This window comes from Zonotrichia leucophrys, chromosome 26 (genome assembly GCF_028769735.1).
Source record: "Zonotrichia leucophrys gambelii isolate GWCS_2022_RI chromosome 26, RI_Zleu_2.0, whole genome shotgun sequence".
Lineage (NCBI taxonomy): Eukaryota > Metazoa > Chordata > Aves > Passeriformes > Passerellidae > Zonotrichia > Zonotrichia leucophrys.
Window position 1 is genome coordinate 3,326,362 of NC_088195.1, and position 20,590 is coordinate 3,346,951.

At 51.7% G+C, this 20,590-nt stretch overlaps 1 protein-coding gene across 3 annotated transcripts; it reads right to left on the minus strand.

Annotated features, from left to right (window-relative positions):
* Nucleotides 1–5,444: 5,444 nt before the first annotated feature.
* Nucleotides 5,445–18,774, minus strand: KLHDC8A (kelch domain containing 8A). 3 transcript variants are annotated; one of them, XM_064733053.1, is made up of 7 exons: nt 18,579–18,774; nt 14,234–14,300; nt 12,744–13,132; nt 11,186–11,350; nt 10,099–10,314; nt 8,770–8,871; nt 5,445–8,572 (listed from the first exon to the last, which is right to left on the minus strand). In XM_064733053.1, the coding sequence occupies exons 3-7, from the start codon at nt 13,117–13,119 to the stop codon at nt 8,379–8,381; spliced, it is 1,053 nt and encodes a 350-aa protein (XP_064589123.1). In that variant the 5' UTR covers nt 13,120–13,132; nt 14,234–14,300; nt 18,579–18,774; the 3' UTR covers nt 5,445–8,378. The 3 variants fall into 3 exon arrangements, with proteins under 3 accessions (XP_064589123.1, XP_064589122.1, XP_064589121.1); XM_064733052.1 differs by lacking the exons at nt 14,234–14,300; nt 18,579–18,774 and adding an exon at nt 14,104–14,211 and having other exon boundaries at nt 5,445–8,331; nt 8,394–8,572; XM_064733051.1 differs by lacking the exons at nt 14,234–14,300; nt 18,579–18,774 and adding an exon at nt 14,104–14,211.
* Nucleotides 18,775–20,590: the final 1,816 nt, after the last annotated feature.

A 20,590-nucleotide genomic window follows, 5' to 3' on the forward strand; every position in this document is an offset into this window, starting at 1 on the left:
CATTGGGCCACTCTCTGTGGCTGTCACCTGTCCCAATATGGTCCCACACACATTAAATGTGATTTTGGTACCATTAGGCCACTCTACATGTCTGTGACAAGTACCAGTGATGTCCCACACACATTAAATGTCATTTTAGTAAATTGGGCCACTCCCCATGGCTGTCACCTGTCCCAGACACATTAAATGTCATTTTGGTACCATTGGGCCACTCTCTGTGGCTGTCACCTGTCCCAATACGGTCCCACACACATTAAATGTGATTTTGGTACCCTTGGGCCACTCTCCAAGGCTGTCACCTGTCCCAGTGTGGTCCCACACTCATTAAATGTCATTTTTATACCATTGGGCCACTCTCTGTGGCTGTCACCTGTCCCAATACGGTCCCACATACATTAAATGTGATTTTGGTACCATTAGGCCACTCTCCAAGGCTGTGACCAGTACCAATGCTGTCCCACACGCATCAAATATAATTTTGATACCATTGGGCCCCTCTCCAAGGCTGTGACCAGTACCAATGGGGTTCCACACACATTAAATGTCATTTTGGTACAACTGGGCCACTCTCCAAGGCTGTCACCTGTCCCAATACGGTCCCACACACATTAAATGTCATTTTGGTACCATTGGGCCACTCTCTGTGGCTGTCACCTGTCCCAATACGGTCCCACATACATTAAATGTGATTTTGGTACCATTGGGCCACTCTCTGTGGCTGTCACCTGTCCCAATACAGTCCCACACACATTAAATGTGATTTTGTTACCATCAGGCCACTCTACATGTCTGTGACAAGTACCAGTGATGTCCCACACACATTAAATGTCATTTTAGTAAATTGGGCCACTCCCCATGGCTGTCACCTGTCCCAGACACATTAAATGTGAATTTGGTACAGTTGAGCCACTCTCTGTGGATGTGACCAGTATCAGCACTGTCCCCCACACATTAAATGTCATTTTGGTACCCTTGGGCCACTCTCCAAGGCTGTCACCTGTCCCAGTGTGGTCCCACACTCATTAAATGTCATTTTGGTACAACTGGGCCACTCTCCGTGGATGTGACTGGTACCAGCACTGTCCCACACTCATTAAATGTCATTTTTATACCATTGGGCCACTCTCCATGTCTGTGATCAGTACCAATGTGGTTCCACACACATTAAACGTCATTTTGGTACAACTGGGCCACTCTCTGTGGCTGTCACCTGTCCTAGTACTGTCCCACATGCAAAAATGTCATTTTTATACCATTGGGCCTCTCTCCATGGCTGTCACCTGTCCCAGTGTGGTCCCACACTCATTAAATGTCATTTTTATACCATTGGGCCACTCTCCAAGGCTGTGACCAGTACCAATGGGGTTCCACACACATTAAATGTCATTTTGGTACAACTGGGCCACTCTCTGTGGCTGTCACCTGTCCCAGCATGATGCCACATGCATTAAATGTGATTTTGGCACATTTGGGCCTCTCTCCATGGCTGTCACCTGTCCCAGCAATGTCCCACACACATTAAATGTCATTTTGGTACAATTGGGCCTCTCTCCATGGCTGTCACCTGTCCCAATGTGCTCCCACACATTAAATGTCATTTTGGTACCATTGGGCCACTCTCCATGGCTGTCACCTGTTCCACACACATTAAATGTCACTTTGGTACAATGAAGACACCCAAGTCCCTTCCCCTGCTACTGTCACTGATTTTTATGGCCACCTCGGTTCCTCAGCTTCAGGCTGCTCATTCCCACCTCCAGCCTCCCCGAGCTCAACAAACCAGGCACAAATCTCTCTCTGCTCATCCTAAAATCATCCCAGAACATCCGAAGGCGATCCCGAGCTGCAGCAATCGCGATAATGAATCGTGATAACGGATTGTGATAAAGAACGGGCGATAATGAGCGGCGCTAATGAATTGTGGTCATGAATTATTTACACAGAGCAGCAGCAGGAGCCGTTTCCAAGGGCCACGGGGAAGATAAACACGGCGGGGAGGAGCTGAGCTGAACCCAAGTGCTGCAATTTCAGCCTCAAAGCAAACAGGATCCTGTCCGGGCACGGCTCAAACCTCCCTGGCTGCGGCCAGCAAAGGGATTGAGGGGAAAATGTCACTGTCGCTGTCGTGGGATTGTTAAAAATAGCTTAGAAGCTGTTGTAAAATAATTGATCATTGTTATTGAGCGCTGTTAGTTGGGTTATTATATTGTAAAAGGGGTTTAAAGGCTGGTTATAAGAAATTACACCTCAGAGAAATGCATCACCCCCCAGCCTGGACAGAGCTGTAAGGGCCAATCAAGGCCTAAAACCTTCATGCAAATGAAAATGTCACTGAGATTGTTAAAAATAGCTTAGAACCTGTTGTAAAATAATTGATAATTGTTATTGAGTGTTGTTAGTTGGGTTATTATATTGTAAAAGGGGTTTAAAGGGTGGTTATAAGAAATTACACCTCAGCGAAATGCATCACCCCCCAGCCTGGACAGAGCTGTAAGGGCCAATCAAGGCCTAAAACCTTCATGCAAATGAAAATGTCACTGAGAGTGTTAAAAATACCTTAGAAGCTGTTGTAAAATAATTGATAATTGCTACTGAGTGCTGTTAACTCAGTTATTATATTGTAAAAGGGGTTTAAAGGGTGGTCGTAAGAAATTACAGCTCAGCAAAGTGCAGCATCCCCCAGAGCCGGCCTGGACAGAGCTGTAAGGGCCAATCAAGGCCTAAAACCTTCATGCAAATGAAAATGTCACTGGGATTGTTAAAAATCACTTAGAAACGGTTGTAAAAAAATGATAATTGTTATTGAGTGTTGTTAGTTGGGTTATTATATTGTAAAAGGGGTTTAAAGGGTGGTTATAAGAAATTACACCTCAGCGAAATGCATCACCCCCCAGCCTGGACAGAGCTGTAAGGGCCAATCAAGGCCTAAAACCTTCATGCAAATGAAAATGTCACTGAGAGTGTTAAAAATACCTTAGAAGCTGTTGTAAAATAATTGATAATTGCTACTGAGTGCTGTTAACTCAGTTATTATATTGTAAAAGAGGTTTAAAGAGTGGTTACAAGAAATTACACCCAAGCAAAATGCAGCACCCCCTCCATGAAAGGAGCCGGCCTGGACAGAGCTGTAAGGGCCAATCAAGGCCTAAAACCTTCATGCAAATGAAAATGTCACTGGGATTGTTAAAAATAGCTTAGAAACTGTTGTAAAATAATTGATCATTGTTATTGAGCGCTGTTAGTTGGGTTATTATATTGTAAAAGGGGTTTAAAGGGTGGGTATAAGAAATTACAGCTCAGCAAAATGCAGCATCCCCCAGAGCCGGCCTGGACAGAGCTGTAAGGGCCAATCAAGGCCTGAAACCTTCATGCAGATGAAAAATCCCAACAGAAATCAATCCAGAGGGACACAAACAGGATAAAAAGGGACATCTGAGCCAGGGGAGCTGTGCCCTTCCCCTGGGACATCGGGGACATCGCTGCTGCAGCATCCTCGGCCCGGACCCCCTCGCTTGGGGCCTTTCTTTTATTAGAATGAATGCTGAAATCACTTTTAGAGTCCTCTTCTTTTCTTTTTATTAGAATAAACGCTGAAATAACTTTTAGCACCGTTGTTTTAGACCTTTCTTTTTATTAGAATAAATGCTGAAATCACTTTTAATAAATAAATAAATAAATGCTGAAATCACTTTTAGTACCCCTTGCTTTAGGCCTTTCTTTTTTATTATAGTAAGTGCTGAAATCACTTTTAGCATGCCTTTCTTTAGGCTTTTCTTTTTATTAGAATAAATGCTGAAATCACTTTTAATAAATAAAATAAATAAATGAATGCTGAAATAACTTTTAGCACCGTTGTTTTAGACCTTTCTTTTTATTAGAATAAATGCTGAAATCACTTTTAATAACTAAAATAAATAAATAAATGCTGAAATCTCTTTTAGCACCGGGAATGTGCTCCCGTTTTTAACAGGATCTCTGCAGCCCCGTGTTTGGGGTCCCGGTGGATTTCTCGGGATGCTTTTCCCGACGTTTCCCCCGTTGTGCAAAGGCCCCGCAGCCCCGTGGAGTTTCTGTTCCCACTGGATAAATTCCTCCCAAGGATTCCGTGCTGCTGTGGGAGGGGATGTTTGTTCCAGGGCTTTATTCAGGAAGCCTTTCCCATTTTCATGGAAATGCCAAGGGACGCGGAGGGAGCCCGCTGGAATCCGCTGATAAGGATCCCCCATTGTGGCAGCGCCCGCCGCTTTCTCCGCTGGGGGAAATCCATCGAAATTCCCCTGGAAAACCCAACCCGGGCTTGTCCCGCGGCCCCACTGCGTGTCCACTAAAACCAGCCTGAAATCCAGCCAGGAATTTGGCTCCGTGTCAGGAAAACCTGCTCCGAGCTCAGCTTGTTGCTCGGTCACAGCTCTGTCTGATTGCAGGCTGCAAAATTTATATTAATTAATTTATTACATGAAAATAAATTCTACAGTGTTTTCCTGGCTCTGAAAACTTCCATATCCCGGCCAAACCTTGTGGCTGTGCCTCGGGATTGGGTGGGCACAGGCTGTGTTTGTGGACTGGGAAAGGAATAAACATCACCAAAGAGATTCCCTCAGCAGGGAGACCTCCCACAGGGAAAGGAAGAGTCATTAAAATGCCAGAGACAACAAAAAGTTTAATGCAGGCCCCTCGTTCGTGGCCCTGAGCCCCAGCATTCCTCACCTGCTGCCGGGGGTGCTCAGGCAGGTGTGAAACACATTTTCCCTCATTTTCCCTCTGAAAACCCTGGAGAAAAAAGCCGGGAATGCTCTGATCCTCCCCATCCATCAGCAGGAGAAGGGAAACTCATCAGCGCCAATGGGAGCCTGTGGAAAAGTCATTTATGGCCTTTCATGGGTGGTGAGAGCGGCAGAGGCCACCCCAGGAGTGCAGCTGGGGGTTCCATCTGTCCGTCCATCCATCATCCATCCATCCATCCATCCATCCATCCATCCATCCATCCATCCATCCATCCATCACTGATCCATCGATCCATGGATCCATCCATCATCCATCTATGGATTCATGCATGGATTCATCCATCCATGGATTCATCCATCCAGGGATCCATCCATCCATCCATCCATCCATCCATCCATCCATCTGTTCATCCATCCATCCATCCATCCATCCCTCAATCCATCCATCCATCCATCCATCCATCCATCCATCCATCCATCCATCCCTCAATCCATCCATCATTCCATCCATCCTAATTTTTCCATTAAACCCCTCCAAGTCTCCTTTTACCACAAATCCACCCCCCAGGTGTCCCTGTCACCCTCTTGGGCACTGGGGATGTCACAGCACAGAAACCCCGAGGCATTTAGAGGAAAAAGAAGAAAAATTCCCCTCAAAAAACACCCAAAACCTCCAGAAAAAAAAAATCCACAAAAAACGCAGACAAAAACCCACAAAAAGCCCACCAAAAAAAGCTGGAGCTTTTATTTTCCGACCAGGAAGCGTCTGTCTCTCAGGATGGTGACTCCACATCCGCTCCAGCACCGGCAGATTCCCCAGGAATGGGAACAGCTGGGGGTGACCTCACTGCTGGTGTCCCCACAGGGTTGGGGACATCCCAGGGATGAGGATGGCAGTGACAGAGTGATCCCAGAGCTCAATTCCCAGCTCTCCAGAGCGGAATTCCCAGCTGCAGCTGGAGCAGCACTCACACAACCCCACATGGGGCTCCTTTTGGGAACTGCCACCACAAACTGACCCCAAAAAGCAGCACTGACCCCAAAAAGCAGCACTAACCCCAAAAATATTGTCCCCACCAGCCAGGACCAGCCCAGCAGCGTGTCCTGAGCCCACGGCAAGGTGCAGGAATCGTTTCTGCTCCACCCCATCCTTTGGAAGCTGCTCCTTGAGGAAGTTTCCTGTTTGTGCAGACAGAGTCTGCTCGGGGACGATAAATGAGGATTTTTGGCAGCAGGGCCAGCTCAGCCCTCAGCCTCTGTGCTGGAGCAGCCACCGGGGCTGAAAATCCTCTCAGAACTCCGAGTGTGGAGAGTTCAGCCGAGGACACGGCCGGGATTTTTTTTGTCACTGGAAAACTCCAAATGCTCGGCTGGGTTGGGATAAATGAGGGGGCACGGAGGGTCCTGGGGACAGAGGGACCAGCCCAGGGCTTCCTGCAGCCCCACAGGGCCAGGTTGGTGACAAACCCAACATTTATCCAAGGAAAGGAGCTCTGGGACCCTCTCATCCCAAGGGATTCACTGCCGAGCTCCAGCAGGACCCAGCCCTGGAGGCATTTCCTGGGCAGCAGCATCAGGGACTCTTTGGATCCAAATCCAGCCCTGTCCCAGCTCCTGGACCCAAATCCAGCCCTGTCCCAGCTCCTGGACCCAAATCCAGCCCTGTCTCATCTCCAGGGCTTCCTGCAGCCCCACAGGGCCAGGTTGGTGATAAACCCAACATTTATCCAGGGAAAGGAGCTCGGGGCTCTCTCATCCCAAGGGATTCACTGCAGAGCTGCAGCAGGACCCAGCCCTGGAGGCATTTCCTGGGCAGCAGCATCAGGGACTCTTCGGACCCAAATCCAGCCCTGTCCCAGCTCCTGGACCCAAATCCAGCTCTTTTTTTCCAGCTCCTGGACCCAAATCCAGCCCTGTCCCAGCTCCTGGACCCAAATCCAGCCCTGTCCCAGCTCCAGGGCTTCCTGCAGCCCCACAGGGCCAGGTTGGTGATAAACCCAACATTTATCCAAGGAAAGGAGCTCGGGGCTCTCTCATCCCAAGGGATTCACTGCCGAGCTCCAGCAGGACCCAGCCCTGGAGGCATTTCCTGGGCAGCAGCATCAGGGACTTTTTGGATCCAAATCCATCCCTGTCCCAGCCCCTGGACACAAATCCAGCCCTGTCCCAGCTCCTCGACCCAAATCCAGCCCTGTCCCAGCTCCTCAACCCAAATCCAGCCCTGTCCCAGCTCCTGGAGGATGTTTGAGCTCCTCGGGGGTGTCTTTCTACGGGAATAAAATACTGGAGGAGACGCGCAGCATCCAGGTTATTTGTTGGGTCTTGCAGCGCCTGAAATGGGATTTTAGAGCCGCGCTGGTGCAGCTTCACCCGGGCAGGGCAGCCCGGGACAGCGGGAGGTGCTGCTGCAGCCACAGCTCGGCCCAGGGATGCCATCTGCTGTTCACAGCTCTGGGAGATCAGGGGTTCACCCAGCCCAAACCAAACCACCCAAACTGCTGAGATCCTCAAGGATGCCATCTGCTGTTCACAGCTCCGGGAGAAACCCAAACCAAACCACCCCAAACCCACTGAAATCCTCAAATTCGCCCTGCAGGCACAGCCAGGAGTGCCTGAGCCACCCGAACTGGGCTCAGGGCACATCTCTGGCACCTGGAGTGCCAAAAACAGGGATAGATTCCAATCAGGAGTCAGAGAGGCACAGGGCCCTGTTCCAGGTGTGTTTCTCCTCCAGGTGTGTCCCAATCAGGAGTCAGAGAGGCACAGGAACCTCTTCCAGGTGAGATCCCCCCTCAGGTGGGCTCAGATCAGGCACAGGGCCCTGTTCCAGGTGGGATTCTCCTCCAGGTGTGCTCAGATCAGGAGTCAGTCAGGCACAGGGCCCTGTCCAAGGTGAGATCCCCCCTAAGATGTGCTCAGATCAGGAGTCAGAGAGGCACAGGGCCCTGTTCCAGGTGTGTTTCTCCTCCAGGTGTGCTCAGATCAGGAATCAGACAGGCACAGGGACCTGTCCAAGGTGAGATTCCCCCCTCAGGTGTGTTCCAATCAGGAGTCAGAGAGGCACAGGGCCCTGTTCCAGGTGGGATTCTCCTCCAGGTGTGTCCCAATCAGGAGTCAGAGAGGCACAGGGCCCTGTTCCAGGTGGGATCCCCACTCAGGTGGGCTCAGATCAGGCACAGGGCCCTGTTCCAGGTGTGTTTCTCCTCCAGGTGTGTCCCAATCAGGAGTCAGACAGGCACAGGGCCCTGTTCCAGGTGTGTTTCTCCTCCAGGTGTGTCCCAATCAGGAGTCAGACAGGCACAGGGCCCTGTTCCAGGTGGGATCCCCATTCAGATAGATCCCAGTCAGGAGTCAGACAGGCACAGGGCCCTGTTCCAGGTGGGATCCCCATTCAGATAGATCCCAATCAGGAGTCAGACAGGCACAGGGCCCTGTTCCAGGTGTGTTTCTCCTCCAGGTGTGTCCCAATCAGGAGTCAGACAGACACAGGGCCCTGTTCCAGGTGTGTTTCTCCTCCAGATGGGTTCCAATCAGGAGTCAGACAGGCACAGGGCCCTGTTCCAGGTGGGATCCCCATTCAGATAGATCCCAATCAGGAGTCAGACAGGCACAGGGCCCTGTTCCAGGTGGGATTCTCCTCCAGGTGTGTCCCAATCAGGAGTCAGACAGGCACAGGGCCTCCACGGCCGTGCTGAGCCCCTGGCTGACGCCCCCCACGGCCAGCAGGCAGTCCCTCAGCACGATGCTGGAGCAGGCGCAGCGCGGGGTGGGCATGGGGGGGAGGCTCTCCCACTTGTTCTTCTCGGGGTGGAAAGCCTCTGCCGACTCCAGCACGCTCGGCTGATTCCCTGGAAGCACAAAGGGAGGCGCTGGATGATCTGGGAAGCACCACGGAGCTTCTCTTGGCTGCTCTGACCCCTTCCCATTACTGGGTTTGTTTTCCCTGCTCCCTCCCACCAGCCAGCACCGGGATTTCTCCCTTTTTTTTGGGATGACAACAATTCCAACAGTTTTATAAAGGATTCCCAAGGTCCCAGAGCCTCACCCAGGCCCCCGGCCACCACAACTCTGCCCCGCAGGTAGCCGGCCACAAAGTCTGCTCGCCTTTTCTTCAGGTAGCAGGAGCGCTCCATCTTCATCCAGCCACCTGGAAGGACAGGACACGCTGGGCTTGTGGGGTCACCCACTCCTGGAAAGGCACCCACCCCTCTGGGTGGAAGGGCAGTTTGGCTGCGTCACCTTGGGGTGATAGAACCCCGTGGGATTGTTGGGTTTGGCCCCTGTTATCCCACTGTTGGATTTCCCATTGCACTCGGTAATCCTGACTGGGAATCGTCCTCTAAGCTGAGCTCAAGGCAGCAGCAGATGGGAGCTCTGTGCTCTGCAAGGGTGGCAGAGCCCCAGACCCAGCCCTGTGTGTCCCCAAACCCAGCCTGTGTGCCCAAACCTCAAACCCAGATCTGTGTCCCCAAACCCAGCCTTGTGTGTCCCCAAAACCAGATCACTGTCCCCAAACCCCAAACCCAGCCCTAATGTGCCCCAAACCCATCCCTGTGACCCCAAACCCCAAACCCAACCCTGTGTCCCCAAACCCCAAACTCATCCCTGTGACCCCAAATCCATCCCTCTGTGCCCCAAACCCATCCCTGTGACCCCAAATCCATCCCTGTGAGACCCCAAACCCCAAACCCATCCCTGTGACCCCAAATCCATCCCTGTGAGACCCAAACCCATCCCTGTGACCCCAAACCCCAAACCCAACCCTATGTGGCCCAAACCCCAAACTCATCCCTGTGACTCCAAATCCATCCCTCTGTGCCCCAAACCCATCCCTGTGTGACCCCAAATCCATCCCTGTGAGACCCCAAACCCCAAACCCATCCCTGTGACCCCAAATCCATCCCTGTGAGACCCAAACCATCCCTGTGACCCAAACCCAAACCCAACCCTATGTGGCCCAAACCCCAAACTCATCCCTGTGACCCCAAATCCATCCCTCTGTGCCCCAAACTCATCCCTGTGACCCCAAATCCATCCCTGTGAGACCTCAAACCCCAAACCCATCCCTCTGTGCCCCAAACCCATCCCTGTGACCCCAAATCCATCCCTGTGAGACCCCAAACCCCAAACCCATCCCTGTGACCCCAAACCCAGCCCTGTGTCCCTAAACCCATCCCTGTGTGTCCACAAATCCCAAACCCATCCCTGTGACCCCAGTCCCATCCCTGTGTCCCCAAACCCATCCCTGTGTCCCCAAACCCATCCCTGTGACCCCAAACCCATCCCTGTGTCCCTAAACCCATCCCTGTGACCCCAGACCCATCCCTGTGTCCCCAAATCCCCCAGGAAGGTCCATGGCCGGTCCAGCTCCCACCTTGCTCCAGGTCGAAGACGTCCACGGTCCTCATGAACTTGGGCTGGCGGTAGAGCCGGCCCTGGCGCAGCCCCCCGAGGCTGAAGAGCTTCTCCTCGGTGGGCACGAAGCTGGAGAAGGCTCTCTTGGTGGGAATGTTGGGGAACCTGGTCCAGGAGCGCGTGTCCGTGTCGAAAACCTCGAAGGCGTTGACGGCGTACTTGGATTGCCTTCCCCCTGGGGAGGAGAGGGAATTGGAGAGGGAATTGGAAAAGAGAGAATTGAAATGGAAAGGAATTGAAATGGAGAGGGAATTGGAAAGGAGGGAATTGGAAAAGAGGGAATTGGAAAAGAGAGAATTGGAAAGGAGGGAATTAGAATGGAGAGAATTGGAATGGAGAGGGAATTGGAATGGAGAAGGAGTTGGAAAGGAGAGGGAATTGGAATGGAGAGGAAATTGGAATGGAGAGAGAATTGAAATGAAGAGGGAGTTGGAAAGGAGGGAATTGGGGAGGAGAAGGAAGTGGAAAGAAAAGGGAATTAGAATGGAGGGAATTGGAATGGAGGGAATTGGAAAAGAGGGAACTGAAATGGAGGGAATTGTAGGAAAAGGAAATTGGAAAGGAGACGGAATTGGAAAGGGAATTAGAATGGAGAGGGAATTGAAATAAAAAGGGAGTTGGAAAGGAGAGGGAATTGGAAAGGAGAGGGAAGTGGAAAGGAGAGGAAATTGGAGGAAGAGAAAGGATGCAAAAGGAAGCAAAAGGAAAAAAGTGAAGGAGAAGGAAGAAAAGGGGACAAAAATGAAGGGAAAGGAAGAAGGAAGCAAGAAGATGGAAAAGCAGGGAAAAGAAAAGGGAAGGAGAAAAAAGGAAAAGGAAGAGAGAGGAAGAAAAAGAAAGAGAAGAAGGAGAGAGGATGGAAAAGGAAGGAGAAAGAAGAGAGAAGGCAGAGCTGCTCCTTACCCAGCACGTAGATCTTGGAGGGGAAAGAAAAGGGAAGGAGAAAGAAGGAAAAGGAAGAGAGAGGAAGAAAAAAAAAGAGAAGAAGGAGAGAGGATGGAGAAGGAAGGAGAAGGAAGAAAGGAGGAGGCAGCGCTGCCCCTTACCCAGCACGTAGATCTTGGAGCCCCTCAGGATGGACGTGGCCGCGTAGCGGGGGGTGGGCATGGCAGCCAGGGACACCCAGATGTCCTTGAGCACGTCATAGTGCTGCAGGAAGTTGTGGGGCCGCAGGTCCGAGCCCATCCCGCCCGCTGCGTACACCCTGTAGTCTGGATGGAGCAAAAAAACCCGAAAATCCAATTAAATTATTGCAGGAAAGAACCAGAAATCCATTCCCCCTTCTGCATACACCCTGTAGTCTGGGTGGAAAACACTTGCCTTTGGCCACCACCGAGATGCTCAGAACTTTTTTAGGTGTCTCCCCATCAGGAGAAGTGTTCCTCAATCTATTATTCTCCTTTATCAAAACCTGCTTCCACCTCTATTCCACCCTCAGGCTCTCCATTCTGAAACCTTCTTGCCATCTCTGAAATTTCCTTACCAAACTTTCCCTCTTTCCCATCACTTGCCTTTGGCTGCCACCGAGATGCCCATGGCCGCCTCGCAGAGTGAGCTGCACTTCAGGGAAGATTTCCACAATCCACTATTCTATATCAAAACATTTTTCCACCTCTATTCCACCCTCAGGTTCTCCATTCTGAAACCTTCTTGCCGTCTCTGAAACTTCCTGCCAAACTTTTTCCCTCTTTCCCACACTTGCCTTTGGCCGCCACCGAGATGCCCATGGCCGCCTCATGGAAGTTTTCCACAATCTATTATTCTCCCATATCAAAACCTGCTTCCACCTCTACTCAACCCTCATCTTCTACATTCTGAGACCTTCCTGCCATCTGTGAAACCTCCCAAATTTTCCATGTTTCCCACACTTGCCTTTGGCCGCCACGGAGATGCCCATGGCCGCCTCGCAGAGTGAGCTGCGCTTCAGGGAAGATTTCCACAATCCACTATTCTATATCAAAACATTTTTTCACCTCTATTCCACCCTCAGTTTCTGCATTTCAAGACCTTCCTGCCATCTGTGAAACTTCCCAAATTTTCCCTCTTTCCCACACTTGCTTTGCCCCCAGGAGATGCCATGGCCGCCTACGCAGAGCTACTGCACTTCAGGAAGTTTTCCACAATCATATTTATCATTTTTCCACCTCTATTCCACCCTCAGTTTCTGCATTTCAAGACCTTCCTGCCATCTGTGAAACTTCCCAAATTTTCCCTCTTTCCCACACTTGCGTTTGTCCACCACCAAGATGCCCATGGCCGCCTCGCGGAGCGAGCTACGCTTTGAGGAAGTTTTCCACAATCTATTATTCTCCCATATCAAAACCTGCTTCCACCTCTATTCCACCCTCACCTTCTACATTCTGAGACCTTCCTGCCATCTGTGAAACCTCCCAAATTTTCCATGTTTCCCACACTTGCCTTTGGCTGCCACGGAGATGCCCATGGCCGCCTCGCAGAGTGAGCTGCACTTCAGGGAAGATTTCCACAATCCACTATTCTATATCAAAACCTGCTTCCACCTCTATTCCACCCTCAGGTTCTGCATTCAGAGACCTTCCTGCCATCTGTGAAACCTCCCAAATTTTCCATGTTTCCCACACTTGCCTTTGGCCGCCACGGAGATGCCCATGGCCGCCTCGCGGAGCGAGCTGCGCTTCCTCCAGCGCCCTTCGTCCGTGTTGTACATCTCCACCACCTTCAGCGGCAGCTGGTTGGCGCCCACGCCGCCGATCACCATGATCCTCTTGCCCAGCACGGTGACGGCCACGCCGGCCCTGGCCGTGGGCATGGCGGGCAGCGCTGCCCACTGGTCGGCCTCGGGCGAGTAGACCTCGAAGGAATCCACGGCGACGCCGTTGTCGTCGCAGCCGCCCACGGCGAACACCTGCCCGCCCGCCTCCACCAGCGTGGAGTAAACCCTGCGGCTGGGCAGCGGCGCCAGGGACTTCCACTGGAAGTCCTTGGTGCTGGGCAGCTCCATGGTGGGGTTGGTGCTGGAAAAAAAAGAGAATTCCGGAATTGTTGAGGGTGGAAAAGTTCGCCAGGATCGGCCAAGTTGTGTCACTGAGTGCCACATCCAGGAATTCCTTGGACACCCCCAAACCCCCCTGGGCAGCCCCTTCCAGCCCTTTCCATGAGGAAATTCCTGCTGCTGTCCAACCTGAGCCTCCCCAGCCCAGCCTGAGGCCGTTCCCTCTCCTCCTGTCCCTGTTCCCTGGGATGAGATCCCAAATCCCCCCCGGCTGTGCCCTCCTGGCAGGGAGTTGTGCAGAGCCAGAAATTCCCCCTGAGCCTCCTTTGCTCCGGGCTGAGCCCCTGCCCAGCTCCCTCAGGACCCTCCAAACCCTTCCCAGCTCCCTCAGGACCCTCCAAACCCTTCCCAGCTCCCTCAGGACCCTCCAAACCCTGCCCAGCTCCCTCAGGACCCTCCAAACCCTTCCCAGCTCCCTCAGGACCCTCCAAACCCTTCCCAGCTCCCTCAGGATTCTCCAAACCCTTCCCAGCTCCCTCAGGACTCTCCAAACCCTTTCCAGATTTCTCCAAACCCTTCCCAGCTCCCTCAGGATTCTCCAAACCCTTTCTCAGCTCCCTCAGGACTCTCCAAACCCTTCCCAGCTCCCTCAAACCCTTCCCAGCTCCCTCAGGATTCTCCAAACCCTTTCCAGATTTCTCCAAACCCTTCCCAGCTCCCTCAGGACCCTCCAAACCCTGCCCAGCTCCCTCAGGACTCTCCAAACCCTTCCCAGCTCCCTCAGGATTCTCCAAACCCTTCCCAGCTCCCTCAGGACTCTCCAAACCCTTCCCAGATCCTTCAGAATTCTCCAAACCCTTTCAAGGTTTCTCCAAACCCTTCCCAGCTCCCTCAGGACTCTCCAAACCCATCCTCATCTCCATTCCTTTCCCTGGTCTCGCTCCAGCCCCAGAATGTTCCTCCTGAACTGAGGGAAAATCCCAGAGTGCGAACCTCACTTTGCCAGGAGCAGAGCAGGACCAGAGCTGCCCTGCCACTGCCATCTGTCCCCTGTGCCACCCCCAGAGCGCCACTGTCGCCTGTCCCCTGTGTCACCGCCACCCCCCCCGAGCAGCGCCGCCACCTTTCAGCGCCTCTCCATCAATGCCGCGGCTCCGGAGCCGCCTCAGCAGCTCACGCAGAGACCGAGCCTAAAAATAAAACAAAACAAAAAGAGGTGAGAAAACAAAAAACAAAAAACAAAAAAAAAAAAAAAACAAAAAAAACCAAAAACAAAAACAAAACTAAACAAACAAAAAAACAAAACAAAAAAACCAAACCAAACCAAAACAAAACAAACAAACAAAAAAAAAAAAAAACCAAAAAAAAAAAAAAACCCAAAAAACAAACAAAAAAAAAAACCAAACCAAACCAAAACAAACAAACAAAACAAAAAAAAAAAAAACCAAAAAACCCCCCCAAAAAAAAACAAAACAAAAAAAACCACCTACACACAAAAAAAGAAAAAACAAAACCCAAGCCAGGCGAGAAGGTTGGAGTCGGTTCGTTCTGCTGCTTCCCCGCCCGCAGGTGACTCCAAACCAGGCTCTGCTCCTTCCATCCCTGTTTTCCTGCCGGCTGGGGAGCTTTTCCTGCTCTCACCCACCGGATTCATCCCCCGACCTTCCTCTCATCCCCACCCGGAGGAACGCGAACCCCGGCTCTGCAATCCTGGGAGCAGAGGGCTGGGAACGCGCGGTCATTGCTCCATCTCCTCTCTCCTTCATTAAGCGCCATGCAGATGAGCTTAATTAGCGAGAGAGGGCGAAGGGAGAGGGACAAGGAAGGAAAATCCTTCCCACCCAACCCCGAGTCTCCATAAAATCTGATTAATCCGAGCAGGGTTGTTTGTTTTTAGTATTATTTATCATCCCAAATAAATGCTCAGGAGCGCACCAAGCATCATTTATTGCATGAGGAATTAATAAATAAATGGTGAAATCCTGCTTGGGTATGAGGAATTAATAAATAAATGGAGAAATCCTGCTTGGGCTGGCACCCTCCAGCAGCAGGGACAATTCCCAGGGCAATTCCTGGAAATTCCTGGCTCCAGGGGGACAAAGGGACACAAAGCCACGACAAAAAGCAGCAGCCGCACATCAAGCCTCCCAGAATCCAAGGAAAAATGAGAGAGCAGCAGCCCGGACTGCTCTGCCCTCCCTTGAGCTGCATCCCCAGGATTTGTGCCCTGGCAGATCCAAAATTCTGCCCCCTTGGATGACTGATTTCCTTTCCAGGTGAATTTTCATGGATAAATTCACCCTGGGCTGGCTAATTAGCAAAGCAGAGCCGGCTCCTGTTTCCAGGAGCTCGATGGATTTGTGCCCAAGGAATTTCAGCTCCTGTTTCCAGGAGCTCGATGGATTTGTGTCCAAGGAATTTCAGCTCCTGTTTCCAGGAGCTCGATGGATTTGTGTCCAAGGAATTTCAGCTCCTGTTTCCAGGAGCTCGATGGATTTGCATCCAGGCATTCCTGCCCTCTATTCCTTCAAATCCAAACTGCTGGGATGAGACACAACCAGCGCCACCCCAGTGCCTGCCAGCATCACAACCTGGGGCCAGGCAATTTCTCCATCCGAATTTCTCCATCCCCCAAGGAGCTCACAGGAGCGGGATTTTGGATCCTTTGGAGCCAATTCCCAAATTTCTGCTCCTGCATCCCACAAGGAGCTCACAGGAATGGGATTTTGGATCCTTTGGAGCTGATTCCCAAAATTCTGGTCTTGCATCCCACAAGGAGCTCACAGGAGCAGGATTTTGGATCCTTTGGAGCTGATTCCCAAAATTTCTTTTCCTGCATCCCACAAGGAGCTCACAGGAGCGGGATTTTGGACCCTTTGGAGCCAATTCCCAAAATTTCTTTCCCTGCACCCCAAAAGGAGCTCAGAGGAGCAGGATTTTGGATCTTTTGGAGCTGATTCCCAAAATTCTGGTCTTGCATCCCACAAGGAGCTCACAGGAATGGGATTTTGGATCCTTTGGAGCCAATTCCCAAATTTCTGCTCCTGCATCCCATGAGGAGCTCACAGGAGCAGGATTTTGGATCCTTTGGAGCTGATTCCCAAAATTCTGCTCCTGCATCCCACAAGGAGCTCACAGGAATGGGATTTTGGATCCTTTGGAGCTGATTCCCAAAATTTTGCTCCCTGCAGCTCAGGGACCAGCCGGGAGTTCTGGCAATGAAAGGAACAGACCCCAAATTCTGCTCCTGCATCCCACAAGGAGCTCACAGGAGCAGGATTTTGGATCCTTTGGAGCTGATTCCCAAAATTCCTTTCTCTGCATCCCACAGGAGCAGGATTTTGGATCCTTTGGAGCCGATTCCCAAAATTTTGCTCCTGCACCCCACAAGGAGCTCAGAGGAGCAGGATTTTGGATCTTTTGGAGCCAATTCCCAAAATTCTGCTCCTGCATGCCACAAGGAGCTCACAGGAGTGGGATTTTAGATCCTTTGGAGCTGATTCCCAAAATTTCTTTCCCTGCACCCCAAAAGGAGCTCACAGGAGCAGGATTTTGGATCCTTTGGAGCTGATTCCCAAAATTCTGGTCTTGCATCCCACAAGGAGCTCACAGGAGCGGGATTTTGGATCCTTTGGAGCCGATTCCCAAAATTCTGCTCCCTGCACTCAGGAGCCAGGGGAGTTTGGCAATGTAAGGAACAATCCCCAAAATTCTGCTCCTGCATCCCACAAGGAGCTCACAGGAATGGGATTTTGGATCCTTTGGAGCCAATTCCCAAAATTTCTTTCCCTGCACCCCAAAAGGAGCTCAGAGGAGCAGGATTTTGGATCCTTTGGAGCCAATTCCCAAAATTCTGCTCCTGCATCCCACAAGGAGCTCACAGGAGCAGGATTTTGGATCCTTTGGAGCCGATTCCCAAAATTTTGCTCCTGCAGCTCAGGGATCAGCTGGGTTCTGGGGATGAAAGGAACAGCCCCCAGATTTCTGCTCCTGCATCCCACAAGGAGCTCACAGGAGCGGGATTTTGGATCCTTTGGAGCCAATTCCCAAAATTTCTTTCCCTGCATCCCAAAAGGAGCTCAGAGGAGCAGGATTTTGGATCCTTTGGAGCCGATTCCCAAAATTCTGCTCCTGCACCCCACAAGGAGCTCACAGGAGCGGGATTTTGGATCCTTTGGAGCCAATTCCCAAAATTCTGCTCCCTGCAGCTCAGGGACCAGCCGGGAGTTCTGGCGACGAAAGGAACAGCCCCGGCAGCTGGGAATGAAAGGAACAGGCTCGGAATTATCAGCCGGGGATTCCTGACCCCCCCCGTCCCCGCCTCAGCTCCCTCGCCATAGTAACAACCACCCGGAACATCACAACAACAACAACAAACCCTCACCGCTTCCCCGCCTCTGCCTGGAAAAAAACCGGCAGAAAAAGAGCGAAAATATCGGATTTGGAAAGGATTTCATGGTGTGGGGCAGAGCAGCGCTCTGAGCTGGGTTGTGCCCCCCATCCCGAGCATCCTTTGGGATGCAGGAGGGGCTGGGGGGCTCTGGATTCGCCCCTTCCCCCATGCCGGTCCCTCTCCAGGCTCCTCCTGGCAGCTGCGATCTCCTGATGGGAGGGACGAGGGTTGTGGAAGGAAATATTCCCGTCGGGAATCCAATATTTCCTGGCACACCGGTGTCAGGGGTGTCACAGCTCCGGGACGGGGGGGGAAAACCTGCTTTGTTTTTTGAAAGAGCTCAAATCGTCCTTTTTTAAACCCTGAGTGGGGTGAAAAATCAGCGGCGCAAGGTGAGGTTTGCTGGTGTCACAGCTGAGCTCAGGAGTTTGAATTTAATATGAATAATTTAATTTAATTCAAATAATTTAATTTAAATAATTTGATTTATTTTAATTTAATTCAAGAGCCAGGACCCACCTGCAAGGGCAAAGGGTTTCCCTTCCCCACCCAGCTCCCACCAGGATCCTAAATCCCCTTTCTTGTCCCCAAAATCTCCCTCTGCCCCAGCAGCACGGGTCAAACACAAAAACGCTTTTCCAAGCCCTCGGGTTGTGTTTCCAGAGCTCTTTTTTCTCTTTATTTCAGCCGCAGAGGGAACGGGAAGAGCTCGGGCCAGATCACAGCTGGGGGAGGTCACAGCGACCCCATCCCTGCCGGGCCTGGTCTGGGAGAAAGGCTGGAAAAATGGGATTGGGGATGCTGGGAGGAAAAAAGCTGAAAATTTGGGATTTTTTGGGGGAAAAAAAAGTATGGGAAAACCCATATTTTTCCACAAAAGGTAAGGAAAAAAAAAATTATCGTTCCCCACGCAATTTTTGGAAGAGAAACACAAACTCCAAGCTTTGTTGGTGGCTGTTCCTGAAAAGCCTGGGAGGACACAGGATCCCGAAGCATCTCGCTCCCAAACGAGCTCCAGGCAGGAATTCCCTCCCCTCCCTCCTTCCTTTGCCCAGGATTTCTCGGGAATACTCACAGCTCATGGCTGGAAATGCTCCGGATTCTCCCAAACCCTCCGAGCATCCCCTTCCTCCCACTCCCCGCCGGGCTGCGAGCGGCGCCGGGAGCAGCCAGGGCTGGGATTTACTGCGTGGGAAGAGAAAAGGGGAGGAAAAAAAAAAAAAAAAATAAAAAATTAAAATAAATCCGCGCAAATCCAGCGGCGCTGCTGTTCCCCGTGTGGAAGATGTAGGACACTGAGGGCGGGGAGGGTTTCCCCAGCTGGGCTCCTCCTCGGGGCTGTGCGTGCGAATTCCCGGCGTTCCCGATCCATCCCTGAGCCTTTTATGGCTCCCCACGCTCGCACAGGATGTTCTGGAACGGCCGCGCTGCCCGCCCTAAAAAAGGCACCGCAGGAATTTGGACAAAAATCGGGAAAGCCGGAGCTGGGAGGAGAAAGAGGTGTCTGGGGAGAGGGATGGGTGGATCCACGAGGGAAGAGCCCATCCCGTGGATGTCACCCAAAAATGGGGGAAATGGGCGCGGCGAGGGCGGCTTGGGGTGGGAGAACCCCAAAATTCCGTTCCTGCATCCCACAGGGAGCTTGGAGGAGCGGGATGTTGGAGCCTCTGAAACCAATTCCCAAAATTCTGCTCCCTGTATCCCATAAGTTTGGAGGAACGGGATGTTGGAGCCTCTGGAGCTGATTCCCAAAATTCTGCTCCCCACATCCCACAGACTTGGAGGAGTGTCATGTTGGAGCCTGTGGATTCCCAAAATTCTGCTCCCCACATCCCACAAACTCAGAGGAGCGGGATATTGGAGCCCTTGGAGCAGATTCCCAAAATTCTGCTCCTGCATCCCACGGGGAGCTTGGAGGAGCGGGATGTTGGAGCCTCTGAAACCAATTCCCAAAATTCTGCTCCCTGTATCCCATAAGTTTGGAGGAGCGGGATGTTGGAGCCTTTGGAGTGGATTCCCAAAATTCTGCTCCTGCATCCCACAAACTTGGAGGAGTGAGATATTGGAGCCTGTGGATTCCCAAAATTCTGCTCCCCACATCCCACAAGCTCAGAGGAGCGGGATATTGGAGCCCTTGGAGCCGATTCCCAAAATTTCTCTCCTGCATCCCACAGGGACCTCACAGGAGCGAGATATTCCACAGAAGCCTTTGGAGCCAATTCCCAAAATTTCTTTCCCTGTATCCCACAGGGAGCTCAGAGGAAAAGGATGTGGGAGTCTTTGGTGCCAATTCCCAAAATTTTCCTCCCACATCCCACAAGGAGCTTGGAGGAGCAGGATTTTGGAGCCTTTGGAGCGGATTCCCAAAATTCTGCTCCTGCATCCCACAAACTCACAGGGACCCTTTGGAGACAATCCCCAAAATTCTGCTCCCCACATCCCACAAGCTCAGAGGAGCGGGATATTGGAGCCCTTGGAGCAGATTCCCAAAATTCTGCTCCTGCATCCCACAAGGACCTCACAGGAGCGAGATATTCCACAGAAGCCATGGAGCCAATTCCCAAAATTTCTTTCCCTGTATCCCACAGGGAGCTCAGAGGAAAAGGATGTGGGAGTCTTTGGTGCCAATTCCCAAAATTTTCCTCCCACGTCCCACAAGGAGCTTGGAGGAGCAGGATTTTGGAGCCTTTGGAGTGGATTCCCAAAATTCTTCTCCTGCATCCCACAAACTTGGAGGAGTGGGATATTGGAGCCTGTGGATTCCCAAAATTCTGCTCCCCACATCCCACAAGCTCAGAGGAGCGGGATATTGGAGCCCTTGGAGCAGATTCCCAAAATTCTGTTCCTGCATCCCACAGGGAGCTTGGAGGAGCGGGATGTTGGAGCCTCTGAAACCAATTCCCAAAATTCTGCTCCCTGTATCCCATAAGTTTGGAGGAGCGGGATGTTGGAGCCTCTGGAGCTGATTCCCAAAATTCTGCTCCTGCATCCCACAAACTTGGAGGAGCGGGATGTTGGAGCCTGTGGATTCCCAAATTTCTGCTCCCCACATCCCACAAACTTGGAGGAGCGGGATATTGGGGCCCT

Coding starts and splice junctions, on each gene's coding strand:
- KLHDC8A (XM_064733052.1), bottom strand. CDS start 14,153: ATGGCAGTGGCAGGGCAGCTCTGGTCCTGCTCTGCTCCTGGCAAAGTG. Junction 11,351..12,743: donor CATCTCCGTGGCGGCCAAAG/GCAAGTGTGGGA, acceptor TGCTCCATCCAG/ACTACAGGGTGTACGCAGCG. Junction 8,573..8,769: donor TGTGGTGGCCGGGGGCCTGG/GTGAGGCTCTGG, acceptor TTGTGCTTCCAG/GGAATCAGCCGAGCGTGCTG.